Source organism: Aethalodelphis obliquidens, unplaced genomic scaffold, assembly GCF_003676395.1.
Source record: "Aethalodelphis obliquidens isolate GAN/ISIS:26980383/991018 unplaced genomic scaffold, ASM367639v1 scaffold27, whole genome shotgun sequence".
Lineage (NCBI taxonomy): Eukaryota > Metazoa > Chordata > Mammalia > Artiodactyla > Delphinidae > Aethalodelphis > Aethalodelphis obliquidens.
The window spans coordinates 22,796,652-22,812,474 of record NW_020837971.1 but is presented as its reverse complement, the minus strand read 5'-3'; the positions used below and the strand labels follow the sequence as shown (position 1 = coordinate 22,812,474).

General features: G+C 50.2%; 1 protein-coding gene across 6 annotated transcripts in view; it reads right to left on the bottom strand.

Annotated features, from left to right (window-relative positions):
- GRB10 (growth factor receptor bound protein 10) overlaps positions 1–15,823 on the bottom strand; it is a 196,450-nt gene that overhangs the window by 39,143 nt on the left and 141,484 nt on the right. For all 6 annotated transcript variants that reach the window (XM_027124121.1, XM_027124122.1, XM_027124123.1 and 3 more), the window contains one exon: positions 4,910–5,066. In XM_027124121.1, the coding sequence (XP_026979922.1) occupies positions 4,910–5,066 (157 nt within the window). The remainder of the gene's footprint in view (positions 1–4,909; positions 5,067–15,823) is intronic.

Sequence of the window (15,823 nt, the reverse complement as noted above, 5' to 3'; positions counted from 1 at the left end):
ACACTGTACATCAACTACACTTCAACTAAAAAAAGCAGCGTATCTTACTTCTGGGGCCGTGCAGCAGACACAAGAGTCCTCGGCAGAAACCTGGGCGGTCCCGAGGGGTGAGGTGGGGCTGGCAGACCCAGCACCCAGCCGAGGGCACTGGGAGGCATCAGCATCCCACCTCACTGCCCCCTGAAGCCCCTCACCGCCCGGCGCAGCCCACGTCACAGAGACGGGAGCGCTGAACAGCTGCCCCGGGCTTCCCGGGCTGTGCAGAGCTGTGTGCAGCAGAACACGCCCACAGCAAACATCCTGACGTCTGGATCTGCCCCGTAAGCAGCCTCCCCGCTAGGTGTGTATTTTAGTGGGGAAAGGGTGTCATTTGGTGCCTTTCAGAGGTAACAGACAGAGACAGAGATAGAAAAGGATCAGCCTGCAGAGGCCGCTCTGAGCCCCAAGGCTGAAGGCAAGGCGGCCGCTCCTCCCCGGCCGGTCTGTGCAGATGTCAGCATCTGGATGCGCCGGTCACGCCACAGGGCGGCCGTCACGCCCTTCTCATCTGACCCAGAGCAGCGAACAGCCCGAGGAAGGGTTCCTGCTTCTTCCTGAGGTGTTTCGTCCTGATTCACACGACAACAGAACCCCCCAAATCCTTGAGATGCACCGGACCCGGCTGTGACCCTCCTCGGTGACGGTGCCCCAGGCTTAAAATTAAGTCCCAGCCTCTCCCGCTGACCCACTCTGACGCCCGTGGTCACTCAGGGCCCGCCTGTGGGAGCCGCTGCACTGCCAGGGGGATGGAGCTTACAGGTGGGCCCATCTTCAAGTTCATGGGGGGCACCAAGATGCTATTTTTCATGCCAAAGTTCCTGTTTTTCGAGATTCCTTTAAAATACAGTTTGTGTACTTGATACAGCTGCAGGCTGGCTGTGTAACATCCCTATGTCCTCTACCTATTAAGATGTCCTGGCTGAAGTGAGCCTGGCTGCTCACCTGCAGACAGGAGGGCAACGGCCCCATCCCAGCCCCTGCTGGCTGGACTCGGGGGCTGTCCAGCGGCACTGGCTGGGGACAGTGGTTCCACGTCTGAGCTCTACCCAAAATACTGGAGCCGAAACATCCCATCCAGGCTGGACTTTTGGGGCCAGTAATGGTTGGAGAGATCAGGAAAGGTATGAGTTCCCGGGAAATCAGGAAACATGGGACACGGTCACCTAAGACCACTATGCACTCAGGGCTCTGCCCCAACTCTTCAAACCAGCAAATGGTGCAGGAGTCCACACTGGGGACCAGAAAGGGCTCTTGGACCTGGCTCTGGCAACAAGCCCAGTTCAGAGAGATGGCAGAGAGGGTCCTTCCAGCAAGAGATGCTGCCCGCGCCGGCAGCTGCCGCGGTTCCTGCCCCTCCGTGAGCCTGATGCTCTGGCCCCGCGGGTACCCTCGGGGGCTGCGGACCTCACACACGCACGTGGTCTCCTGCTAGCGGAAAGGAAGCCGTCTCGAATGGCCATCCTGGAAACTGCCCCACGTCTCCTAAATCATCGCTCGTTTCTGAGCGCGAAAAGGTTTAATACTGTTAAGGATATGATATCTAGCTGCAAAGATCGGCATCGTAATTGTGCTTGGAAATCCTCAATTTCTAAGGCTATACATCAACTCAGTGCTGTAAGAGTGGCCTGCTCACCCCTCCATTACTGGGGACTGGTGGAACCACCGGCCTTAGGGATCTGCAAGCATCATCTCCCTTCGGCCTGAGCCACCAGCCTTGTGTATGTGCAGGTCCCAGGAGCATCCCCGACGTACACCCCATGAGAAAGTGACCTTCTAAAGGGAGAATCAGTGACTGGGGAGGTAGGGCTGGTGGCTCTGCCCTGAGAATGGGGGCGGCAGACTCGTGTGCCAGGGGACCCAGGAACACGCCCAGGACGCTGTCAATCACAGAGAACGCTGCACACCCCACCCAAGGGGGTTTATGCTGAAACACCACAGGGAGCCGTGAAAGGCACTCCCACAGCCCTGCCCCACGGGAGGCATGAAACAGGGAACTGGACCTTCCTCTTCCCACCACTGGGCATCTGACCATTACATGCTGGTGGATAATGGAAGGAAGAGGATTTTCACCTAAATAACAACTTAACGGATCAAAACCAATATTAAATCATAGGCTTGGATCACAAACAAGAACAGGCAGGGAAGACACAGGGCCGGGGATGCAAGAAGCTCTGTGTGGAGAGTGGGAGGTTTCCCTGGGCCCTGCCCTTGCAGGAGGGCATGACTGACTTGGTGGAACTAACACCTGCAGAACCCAGGCATCATGACAATGCGTCCCCTCGCTGCTCATGAGAAAGGAGCTCATGGGAGAAGGGGAGGAAGACTCCTCTAAGGGGGCTTCGTGCATCTGCAGGTCAGCTCACTGATTTCTTTTTGTCAAACAGGATCTAAAATTTGATCCACATGTTCTTTTTTATTTGTTTCATCATTTTACTTGCCCCTCTGCTTTTTTTCTTTTCTTCCCTTTTTACTTGGTTTTATAATAAACTACTCCCCTAAAGGGGAGTATGTCAATCCATCTGTGAATAAGAGAAAGAATACAGAATAAAACGTGTGGATATCACATCCCTGAGAGTAGTGTGTGCATGTGCATTTCGTATTTTACTCCCTCAGAATAAATTTTCAAGTGATTGATCATTTTCCAAGTTTATCGTCTGCTATACGATGCTGCAGAACAAGTGCTACCACATAACAACGGAATCAGAATTTCTCAAGCAGTCCCTATGGGACAATGTTCTGTGTATCTGCATCCATTCCGTTATGTTCTCTAGGTGTGGACAGTGATATTCACGTATTATAATGTCTACAGAAGTTTTTTCATAGTTCTTTTCAAATTAAAAGCACAGTCAGACTTTTGAATGGTCTTTCAACAATATTCGTTACTTATATTTGGCTCCAACTATGCAGATGCATTTTTAAAATTACAGTAAGTCCCCTACATACGAATGAGTTCCGTTCCGAGAGTGCATTCGTAAGTCCAGTCTGTTCATAAGTCCAAAAAATTAGCCTAGGTACCCAACTAACAGAGTCGGCTGTATAGTACTGTACTGTGATAGGTTTACAATACTTTTCACACAAATAATACATAAAAACAAACAAACACAAAAAATAAAGAAAACATTTTTAATCTTATAGCACAGTCCCTTGAAAAGTACAGTGGTACAGTACAACGGCTGGCACACAGGGGCTGGCATCGAGTGAACAGGAAGAAGAGTTACTGACTGGAGGAGGGAGAGGAGGTGGGAGATGGTAGAGCTGAAGGATCGACAGCAGTAGGAGAAGGAGGGCAAGCTGCAACTTCACTCACGCCTGATGTTGATGGAATGCACATTTGCATCTTTGAAAGTTCGCAACTTGAAGGTCTGTATGTAGGGGACTTACTGTAATTCTCTATGTGTGTGTGTATGCATGTATATGGGTATATATACACGTGTATGCATGCATGTGTATATGTATCTGTATATACATGTGTGTGCACGTGTGTCCATAAAAACTGCAGGGTTCCGACTACTGTTTAGTTTCCAAATTACTTGTGTGTCAACAGATGCTTTTGGTGACCCTATCAGACCACTCGGGACCATTCATGGATGTCCCAAACTGGAGCTTGCCAGCCGGTCGCTGTGCTGTGGCACCACTGAATGTACCTGTCAGGAGAAGGCTGCTGGGGACGAAGGACAAAGCATCTGATGACACACAAGTGCACTGCAGATCCGTAGTGACGGGAAAGAAACAAGGTGGGGTTCTTAGCGTTCACTTTACAACGCTCACTGTCTGATGGCACAGGGGAGCCAGAACACGTGACTTCCAGCAACGCCAACTCAAATGTACCTCGTGTCATGTAACCTTAGACTGTACGATATGAGTTGCCCAAATGCCATTTAGTGAAAGAATATTCCAGACCTAGAGGCTTAATTTCAATTTCTTTGTCATTCTTAAAGGTCAAGAGAAAAATGTTAAACTATGGGAAGAAGTTTGCAAGCGGTGTAGTTTTTCTCTCCTTCGAGACACAGAAGAAAATAGAGCTGTTGATTCAGAAAAAATTCTAGTTTTAAATATGTGCCTATGATTTGGAAGCACCGTACGTTATCCAAAAAGAATTTAAACGAAAGTCTGAAAAGCTTCTTTACCTGAAAATAAGCCTCCTAAACCAAACAAACAAATCAACCAAAGACCTCAATGAGTTCTGTAAATAGTACCTATTTCAAAATAATCTCTTGCTCTCTCGAATCACTCAGAGACACTGTGTGAGACTCAAGCTTAGGTGACATTGCTTTATGGCAACCCTCGACTCCCGGGGGCCTCCCCGTGCCCTCCTACAGGCTGTCACCATGGCTCCCCGACCCCGTCAGGTAGAGAGCTGCTCTCTGCAGTGATGTCAGAATCTCCCCAGGGCGCCTCCGGCTGCACACCCAGACCACAGGTGTGCAGCGAGCCCCTGAGCCCCTCACAGCGACTCCTGCGGACAAGTCACATGGACCCTTCCCTCCTCCTGTGGCTCAGCTCTTGGGAGTTACTGCTTCAAACTGTGCAAGAGCGAGATTCTGAAAGCACCAGGGGAGAGAGGCCTGGGAGGGAGGAAGGTGAGATTTTAGGAAAAAGAGGCAGGAGCATGGAGGACAACACACAGACCGCCTGCTATGCTGGCTGGCAGGGGACACTGCAGTGACAGTCTGGCATCTGGCGGCAGAGGTCTTCACCTGAAGGCCCACCGAGCACCCCACTGCTCCCCCCACCCGGAGCTGCTGCCCCCCACCGGAGCAGCTCCCCCCCACCCGGAGCTGCTCCCCCCCACCTGGAGCTGCTCCCCCCAACCCAGAGCTGCTCCCCCCCTACCCGGAGCTGCTCCCCCCCACCCGGAGCTGCTCCCTACCTAATCCCAGGTGCGGGTGGTGCTCCACCAGCGTCCAGCTGTTGTCGTCCACACAGTGACTTCTGTAAACCAGCAACTGGCACAGGTCCCTGGCTGTCGTGTCCGCCAGTATCTCCACCACTTTGCTCGTCCCGTCTTCGCTAAAGACTTTAACATCCTGCAACACAAGGCGGTGACACTTACAGATGAACAACCTTGGGTTTTCAGAAATAAACACTGAAACAAAATAAACAGGAAATGTATAGACAGCAGCGCTCCAACACACGTATAATTGTTCTTCCAGGCGGCAGGTGACCAGAGGCTGCGGGTCTGCAGGCCACGCCCATCAACACTCCCCTTCCCTTCTCCGCTCCCCCCCGCCACCCGTGGATGCGCAGGGCACCGTGGGATCACAACACAGGCTCTTACAACGCCCAAGACACCTCGGGGACACATGGCCAAACCAGAGTGTGTGAGCTACTTCTCTACCACCTGTCTTGGGAAGCGACAGAATTCCTTTAAAATACTGCTGGCGGTCTTGGAACTGGACATTTTACACTTGAACCAATTGTGAGAACAAACGAAGCAACAGAAGGCCCGCAGAAATCCTAACTTTCCGCGACTCCAGCTGTTCTCCGTTTCTAGGGTCCTCAGTGCAGCAGACAGCACCCAATGCCTCCTCCTGTCACCGCCACTCACCTCGTGCTCATTGAGGTGTAGGGAGAAGATGAGAAGAAGTAATGTGAATATGCTGAAATTGAAAATACTAAAATGATGGGCATAGTCAAAGCAGTCACAAAACCCTCTGGCCCCACCCCCTACAAAATTACAAGCCACCTTAGTTTTCCCAGTGTTGTTCAAAGCCATGACCTACCAACAGCTCCCAGGCAAGGGGCTGGTCAAGCAGAAATCCAGAGGACCAAAAACCTACCCTACGCCAGCTGCAAAGCTGACGGGGTGCCACCTTTAGGGGAAACGTGAGATGCTTCAAGAAATCTTACCTCAACGGCATGGAAAAAGCAGTCCGAGGAACGAGACGGCATTTTAAATTGAGACTGTCCCTGCAGGGGAGTGTGTCCCGGCCTTCTCCCACTGTCCCTGGCAGGCAGGGACCCCTCTCCGGGCACCGATGGTGGGGACGGAGCCCCGGTGGGCAGGCTGTCTCTGGGCAGCAGGGAAGCGGCTATGAGGCTGCCTCGGGCTCGGTCCTCTAGCTCGTGAATCAAGCCACGAGGGGCAGACCAATCAGGTCCCTGGCCGGGCCTGATGCAATCGCCCCCCACTCCCACTCCGGTGGCCCCGCCCGAGGCGGAGGTGATGACAACACAAGGCTCAGACCAACACTGCAGAAAACCCCTGCTCGTTCTTTCCCGTGGCAATGAACTAACAGGCAGGACACTCGGCCTGAGCACGTGTGTCCTCTGAACGCAGGCCTGTCTGCCAAATCGCTCAGCAACCTTGATCCCTGCAACCCATGCTGTCACTTGCGAGTCTGGAGCTGGAGCTCTCTGTGTCCTGAGTGTCAGCTGGTCTTAAAGAACTGGCCGCAGCTCTCTGTCTGTCTGTCTCTCTCTCCGTCCTTTTTCCCGTGTTTCTGATCAAGTGCAGACTTTGAACGTTTATTTCCACAGCGCGGAGTCTGGCAGGGCAGTGAGTTGCTGGGATGACGTCCCACGGGGATGGCATGTTCCCACAAGGACCGTCCCAGCCGACGTAGGGCTCACTCAGCCGGAGGGGAGGCAGGACCAGCCCGGGGGACAGAGCCCTTCAGCAGGGCAGGCTCCCTGCCCCCGCTGTTCCTGCCACCTCCCTGCCAGCCCCCCAACCCGGGCTGGGTCAGGACTGAGGGGTCTGCTTACAGCTCACATTTATCTTTAAAGAAATCCACCCCCTGTCTTTTCTGGAATTGATGTTTCACTCAATGACAGCTCTACTTCTCCAAAACCAATTAAATATGCAAACACAGCTGTCATGACTAAGTATATAAAAATAAAATTTAATTTCAACCGAGAAGATGTCTCTGGTCTATAGGTAAACACTTTGTAAGAACAAATGCATTAACATAAAAGAAAAACAAATTTAAAAAAAGCAATGAATTCATACAATTCCTTATATACATGCTAATTATATATAATTACATACATATAGAACGTATGCTACAGCAGTGCGTGCATACAACCACCCAATCAACTACCCTAATTCTCCTTCTTTCCTAAGTTTCTAAGTGAGCTTATCTGTGACTACAGTGAACATTATTTTCCCTAGGAAACTTAAAGTAGGTTGAAGTGTGTTTCCCATCTCTCTCTCCAAGTCTTTTCCTGCCCAAATCATCCACAGCACCAGCTTTTAAACCTTCTTTTCAGCCCTGCTGCACTTTTCTTTAAACTCTTTCCCTCACTTCTCTGTTGCTCCGAGGCCATGCCCCCGAAGGTCTATATATAGTCCGCGTATTAAAATCTAAGATGTGCTTTGTCATATGGCCACGTCCCCGGCTTTCAGATCCCCAGAGCCGGCTGGGGGAGGGCCAGGAGGGGAAGCTGGGTCCGGGCTGCAGGCCTGCGACAGCGACAGACACAGAGGGACACAGGCTCCAGGACAGGACTTCGAATCCTGCACTGTCCATGCTGCTCCTGGTAGCGCTGTCCAGCTACCTCCCCCAACTCACCAGGGCCTGCTGACCACAGGCGAAACAGGCCCCAAGACAGACAGACAGACAAGCAAGCCACCACACACCCCTGCAATCTCACACTGGGAGCACGTCTGGAGCTCCAGGTGACAGTATCTGTAACGAATACACACGCACAAAGGAAGCTGTCCCCACTATGCCTCTAGGGCCGGCAGCTCCGGAAGGAGCATTTTGCATTGTGCCCACTGGCCCTGCAGCCGGCTCCTGGGCGGTGCTGGGGCTCATTCTGGAAGCAAACGAGGGTTTCCATCTCAACCTTCAGCGCGACAGGCCTGGGCCGAAGGACGCCAGGGAGCAGGCTGAGGCCCGCAGGTCGGACACTCGCCCATCCTGTGAGGGTGGGATGCAGAAGCGCCTCCCCTGCGAGCCGGCCGAGGCCTCTGCCCCACCGATTCCCAGTTCAGCCAGGAGATCAATACCAAGGGCACATATGCATCTGGGGTAAAACTTCCAGGGAACACACGGGTGGATCTGGGTCCTGCCAGGACCGGGGAGAACTCAGAGCACAGATCCACAGTGCCAGCCCGGCCCAGCCCCTCCCTGGCTCTGTGACCCCAGTGATGGAAGGTGAACCATCACTCATGGCCCCCTTGGCCCAGGCGGGGCTTCAGGGGAGATGTTCTAGGATCAGACCCGCTGCAGTCCGGCCTCGTCACCAACTAGCCGTGGGAACGTGGCTTACTGGCCCAGCCTGTCTGTGCCTCACCCTTCTCATCTGTAAAATGGGGACTCTGTCAGCAGCATCTGCCTTACAGGGTCAGCCTGCCTTGGGCCAACGGGAGCCTCTCCTGAAAAGCTCCCAGCCACCTGTGCCTGCCTCCGGGGTGCCCTCGGACGGACCAAGGACCTGGCGACAAGGCAGGTTCCCACCGAAGGCCTGAGACCCAGCAGCGGCAGGTGGGGATGGCGGGATCCTGACAGCCACGACCGACTCAGGTGTGCGGTTCTGAGAAAGCAAACCTCATGACGGGTAAGATGCACCGGGAGCAACTCAATTGGAAAAACCAACCACTGAAACTTCAACTTCTGTTTCTGCACCACAAAGGAAATTAAGTCGCTAATTGCTTTTAAAAATAAAACAATAATTGATTAAGAGTAACCTATACGGGAAAAGAATCTGAAAAAGAATAGATGCGGTGAGTCCCCTACATACGAGAGTTCCGTTCCAAGAGCACGTTCGTAAGCCCAATTTGTTCGTAAGTCCAACAGATTAGCCAGGCACCCAACTAACACAGTCGGCTGCATAGTACTGTACTGTGGGTTTACAATACTTTTCACACAAATAATACATAAAAAAACACACAAAAAATAAAGAAAACATTTTTAATCTTACAGTACAGTACCTTGAAAAGTACAGTGGTACAGTACAACAGCTGGCACACAGGGGCTGGCATCGAGTGAACAGGCAAGAAGAGTTACCGACTGTAATCATTAGAGAAATGCAAATGAAAACTACAATGAGATATCATCTCACACCGGTCAGAATGGCCATCATCAAAAAATCTAGAAACAATAAATGCTGGAGAGGGTGTGGAGAAAAGGGAACACTGTTGCACTGCTGGTGGGAATGTAAATTGGTACAGCCACTATGGAGAACAGTATGGAGGTTCCTTAAAAAACTCCAAATAGAACTACCATAGGACCCAGCAATCCCACTACTGGGCATATGCCCTGAGAAAACCATAATCCAAAAAGAGTCATGTACCACAATGATCATTGCAGCTCTATTCACAATAGCCTAGAGATGGAAACAACCTAAGTGCCCATCATCGGATGAATGGATAAAGAAGATGTGGCACATATATACAATGGAATATTACTCAGCCATAAAAAGAAACGAAATTGAGCTATTTGTAATGAGGTGGATAGACCTAGAGTCTGTCATACAGAGTGAAGTAAGTCAGAAAGAGAAAGACAAATACCGTATGCTAACACATATATATGGAATTTAAGAAAAAAAAATGTCATGAAGAACCTAGGGGTAAGACAGGAATAAAGACACAGACCTATTAGAGAACGGACCTGAGGATATGGGGAGGGGGAAGGGTGAGCTGTGACAGGGCGAGAGAGAGGCATGGACATATACACACTAACAAACGTAAGGTAGATAGCTAGTGGGAAGCAGCCGCCTAGCACAGGGAGATCAGCTCGGTGCTTTGTGACCGCCTGGAGGGGTGGGATAGGGAGGATGGGTGGGAGGGAGACTGAAGAGGGAAGAGATATGGGAACATATGTATATGTATAACTGATTCACTTTGTTATAAAGCAGAAACTAACACACCATTGTAAAGCAATTATACCCCAATAAAGATGTTTAAAAAAAAAGGAAAAGAGTTACTGACTGGAGGAGGGAAAAGAGGTGGGAGACGGTAGAGCTGAAGGGTCGTCAGCAACAGGGGACGGAGGGCAAGCTGCAACTTCTCTCACGCCTGAGGTTCTGGTTCCTTGCTGGATCCAATTCTATCTACCCTCTTCAAAGAACAATCCAGTGGTATCTGGGTAGTAGTTCTGTTTTTCTCGTCATAGATGACACGGTAGCACTGGATTACATGCTGAACGGCTGCAACCTTTGCGTACCGTTCCACGTTTGGGTCCTGTGCCTCAAAAACTAACAGTGCCTCCTCAGATAAAGAAAATCCCCTGCCACTTCCTGCGTCGTGAATCTCTTCGGTTCTGCAGTTACTTCTCTTCCTCTTGTACCTCTTCGTCCTTTCTCTGGGCCTCCAATTCCATCAGGTCTTCATTAGTAACCTCCTCGTGTTGCACGGCAAGGAGTTCAATGAAGTCGTCCTCTTGCAGATCTAGCTTGAAATAAAGACACTGTACTACTGTACTCTGTTATACAGTACTACTGTACAGTAAGTACACGAAAACACAACCCCCTGTGGAGGATGCATGCACGTGACAACGTATACCAGACACGTGAACTAACTTACATGACTGGATATGCAAATGCACATTCGCGTCTTTGAAAGCTCACAACCTGAAGGTTTGTATGTAGGGGACTTACGGTATATGTATGTGTATAACTGAATCACTTTGTTAGTACACCTGAAACTAACACAACATTGTAAATCAACTATACTCTAATATAAAATAAAAATTAAAAAAGAAACAGAGAAAAGAGCAAATCAAGTTCAAGGCAACAGCCACTTCAATACTTATAAAATATGAGAACGTACGCCATCTGCATGGCATAATTCTGATTCTGAAATTTGTAATAAATTCCTTGACCGTACTGCTTTTGTGGTATAAATGATAAAAGAAAGAAACTTTGAATTAAAAAAGGAAGTAATATTAAAGAGGGCATAATTATGCCACCAGCCTGAGATCCTTTTGTTTCAGGGTTAGCAGGGGGAGGCAGGCCACCTAGCCCTCTGACTGGCTTGGCACCAGGGCCCGTCTTAAAAGCCTCGAAGTGGTAATAGAAGGTTCTGTCCTTCCTGGAGCTCTGTTGACGTCTTTTATGCATTCATCGTATGGAGAGGGAAGTAAGAGCCTAAATCTTGGCAAACGTGCAGGAAGGAGTTTAAGAACAGTTAGGGTTGAAGGTAGGTCGTATCCACGGTCGTGGTCCCCAGCAGGCAGAGAGACGTTGGGGCCTCCTCCCTGCTGTCACCCGCACTCCTGCTTCGGGCCCCGGACACTCCCTGATGGGCACGTACAGGCTCGGGATCTTGTCTGAATTCCACAGACTCTTGACTTTGGGTGAGATCAACCCGTGAAAACAAATGGAGGATTCTCAGCCCTTTGCCCCAGACCTGTCCTAGGTGCAGGACGTCCCGGGGGGGGACAACAGCCTCCAGGTGCCTGGGCTGAGCAGAGCGGAGGGCCCCCAACCGTGCAGAGAAACCCAGAGAGTCTGCAGGGTCTGAGCTGGGGCGTTCGAGCGGCTTTGTCTCAGTTCTTCGTCTTCCAACTTACTTCTTAGTTCAAAAGCTCCCTGGGTCCTGTTTAAATGCATTTTTCTAAGTGAGGATGTAAGCTGGGCTTTTCAGTAACTCCCGAAGCCTCCTGTAAATGCTAGGGGTAAACACTTAGGAAGAAGCCAGGCTGTATCCAAGGGCCACGAGGGGGCGTCCACGGTGGGAGGGTCAATATTGAAAGGGAGGCACATGAAAAGATATTCCACATGGCTAATTATTAGAGAAACACAAATCAGAACTACAATGAGGTACCACCTTATACCAGGCAGAATGGCCATCATCAAAAAGTCTACAAATCATAAATGCTAGAAAGGATGTGGAGAAAAGGAAACCCCCCTACACTGTTGGTGGGAATGTAAATTGGTACAGCCATTATGGAGAACAGTACAAAGGTTCCTTAAGAAACTAAAAAGAGAACTACCATATGAACCTGCAATCCCATTCCCAGGCATATATCTGGAGAAAAACATGGTCCGAAAGGATACATGCACCCCAATGTTCATAGCAGCACTATTTACAATAGTCAAGTCATGGAAGCAACCTAGATGTCCAACGACAGATGAATGGATAAAGAAGATGTGGTACATATATACCATGGAATATTACTCAGCCATGAAAAAGAATGAAATAATGCCATTTGCAGCAACATGGATGGGCCTAGAGATTATCACACTAAGTGAAGTAAGCCAGACAGAGAAATACAAACACCATGTGATATCACTTATATATATGTGGAATCTAAAATACGACACAAGTGAACTTATCTACGAATCAGAAACAGACTCACAGACACAGAGAACTTATGGCTATCAAAGGGGAAAGGGAGGGGTGGATTAATTAGGAGTTTGGGATTAGCAGATACAAAGTACTATATATAAAGTAAACAACAAGGTCCTATTATATAGCACAGGGAACTATATTCAATATGTTGTAATAAACCATAACGGAAAAGGATCTGAAAAAGGATATATACACACACACACACACACACATATGTAGAAGTGAATCAGTTCGGTGTATAACTGACACAACACAACACTGTGAATTAACTATACTTCAATAAAGAAAAAATATCAAAAGGGACTTGAGGACACAGCAGGAAAGGGGAAGCTGGGACGAAGTGAGAGAATGACATGGACATATATACACTATACACTACCAAATGTAAAATAGATAGCTAGCAGGAAGCAGCCGCATAGCACAGGGAGATCAGCCCGGTGCTTTGTGACCACCTAGAGGGGTGGGATAGGGAGGGTGGGAGGGAGGGAGACTCAAGAGGGAAGAGATATGGGGACATATGTATATGTATAACTGATTCACTTTGTTATAAAGCAGAAACTAACACACCATTGTAAAGCAATTATACTCCAATAAAGATGTAAATATATATACATATCGAGAGGGAGGCAAGGCTGTGGAAGACAGGACGTGGGAAGGGCTGAGGGGCTCCTGGTCCTGCTGGGGTCATGGGGAGGGAAAGCAGGAAAGCCAGCTGAGCCCAGGCACGTGGCGGGTACACCTCTGAGAGCCCAGTGGCCACACCAGGGTCCCAAGTTCACGCCCTCCAAGGCTGATGGAACCGTCTCCTGACCAGGCGCGGGGTGGAAGCCTCGGGACAGCAGAACAGCTCGCCCAGATGGAGGCGATGGGCCCACGGGGGCCCAGGTGTGAACCAGGGCATCTGCTGTTCGCCTTTCTGTCAGCAAGACGCTTCCCAGGAGCTACACGAGGCTGTTGGTTCTGGGGGGCCCTGTAGCCCCCAGATGGGGCAGGCCGAGCGAGTATGGGTGAAATTAGATGCACTTCAGGCGAGGGCAGAACCAGGGCCGGGATGGGTTCATGGTAGTGAAAAGAAGGTAATTCTACCAATTTTTTTTCAGTTCTGGTCTAAATCAATGATGTTCTTCTGAGCCACACGGAATGATACTTGAAGCTGCTACACGTAAGCACGTGGTTCTATTCACCTTGGCTAAGAATATCACTATCTTCTTGTTTCATTACAGGGACCCGAACTGACTTAAAAGAAATAAGCATCTGAGTTATAATCGATTGAGTTCATGTTTCAGAAAGAATTACTGATAAAAATACTTTGTCCTTGCAATCCTTTCCAAAGGAGTTAAGGTTCTAGAAAGGACTCACAAAGTAGTTCTTTAAAGTCAACCGCAGATCCGGAGCCCCTCTGCGGACACCCTCACCACCTGGCACTCACGGGCAAGATCCAGGGCACACAGCCCGAATCAGACCTGAGCTGCTCAAGGGTACACAGATATATTCGTTTTTTTCTTACAGGTTTTCATTGTAACACATTTGGAAAATGCGTAAGGGACCAAGGAAAGCACTTGACATCACTGACGACTCCCAGATTTGCTGTTACAGTCCTGGAGTGTGCCCTTCCAGTATTTTCTTGCACAGGTGTTTATAAATAGATGCACTGACATGACTGGGCTCAGACGGCAGACGCGGTTTTGCAATCGGGCCGTGCAGCTTCACGTTACACCATAAACATCCACCGGGTCTTTATGTCTCTTTGGTGCTTTAGTGCCTGCGAGGGATTTCTTCACATGTCATGTTGTATCAACATGAACGTCATGCTGCCCGTCCGGCGGCTTCTAGACTTTCATTCTCCTCAAGTGCTCCCTGGCACACCTTCGTACATGAGCCTCGGTGGCTCGTGTGTGGGTTGAATTATTTTCTCAGGATAAATGGCCGGATGTCAACTTTCTTAAAGTGCCACCTCTAATAAGGGAAACGTTTCCAAGAATGGGGATGCCGGGTGTTTGGCAGAATGCGTGCTATTCCTTAAAACAGGATTTAAGGGGCATGGTGGACCTGCGGGCATCCTCTGAGTATCCCCAAACCTCCAGCCTCCCACTTAGCAAGAACTCACCAAGCACACTCTCTGTGCTGGCCCCAATCTCCCGGATGTCCACGGGTCCCCCCGACCACTGTCCAAGTGCATCAATTACGGAGCCTGTGAACCTGCCAGCCCTGGGGTGAAGCTCCTGCTCGCCACTCGCTGCACGAGTTACCCGCTCTGACCTTGGACAGCCCTCAATCCCCAGCCTATGTGACAGTGAGGGACTGTCACATAGGCTGACGGTGAGTGTCACTCAGAGAAACGCATGCAAGTCCCGTCCCACGGCAAACACTCCACAGATGACCATTCCAGACACACTCCACTTGTCTCCTCCTTCTGCGGGCATCACGTGCCTAAAAGAACCCCCTCCCCATGCACTGCAGGACCACGACCCCTGCGGCATCATCCAGGAAGAGGGAGCATTTGGCAGGAAGCTTCTGCTCCAAGACTTCTACGGGGCTTTTAGCTGTTTCTGGTCTTAGCATGGAGTTGAAAAGCCAGGTATTAGGAGTCTGCTTTGTGTTTCAAGCAGCTGAAGCCCCCAACGAGAGGCAGGGCCGGTCCTCAGGAAAAGAGGCCCCATCACGGCCTGTCCATCCTGGTGGGGTGGGGGCCGTGGAGAGCTGTCCGCCCACAGCAGGGGTTGACCAGATGATCCCTAAGAGGCCTGATAACTTGGGTCCGTCTACGGCTCTGCCGGTGGCAGGTGGCAGCTTCTGGTGGGCAGGTACCCCTGCAACGTGAATTCGGGCTGAAGCCTGCAGGGCAGCCCGGGCTGGGTCTTTCCATCCAGATAAAGCCCTCAGTGGGAGCAAACTCCCAAAGCCAAGCCCTTCCTGGGTTAGGCTTTGTCTTTTGGGCAATGTCTTCCAGGGGAACTCGTGGCACTAGGGCTGCAAACGTGCAGTGTAAATGCAATTCCTGTTTGAATATGGAATTTCTTTAATGAGATTAAGGAATTGGGTGTCTCAACGGTATTAATGGTCCTGTTAAAAAAAAAGTCAATCTTTTACAGAAACATGCTAAAAAATTTATACTTAAATGACATGATGGCCAGAATCTGCGTCAACAGAGTATGTGGGGGGCGTGGCTTCACAGCTGTGGGGTCTGGCTGGGGGGCACGCGGTGTTCACCCCGCTAGTCGACTTTTGTGCAGGCTCTAAATTCTTCATCAACAAAACCCAAACATGCCTTCGGACCCTTTAGCCTTGTGCTGCCAGAGGAAATAAAGCATATTTGAAACCTTTTCCTACCTAATCGGTTTGAAGAATTGAGCCCAGTACCCCTGGGTAGAGAAAGCATCGCTCGGTGGTTCCTGATGGGGGGTTAGGGTAGGGGTGGATTTTGCCCCCCGAGGGACATTTGGCAACGCCCGAGACATTTCTGCTTGTCACAACTGGGGTGTGTGGTGTGTGGGGGGTGTGTGTGTGTGTGTGTGTGTGTGTGTGTGTGTGTGTGTGTGTGTG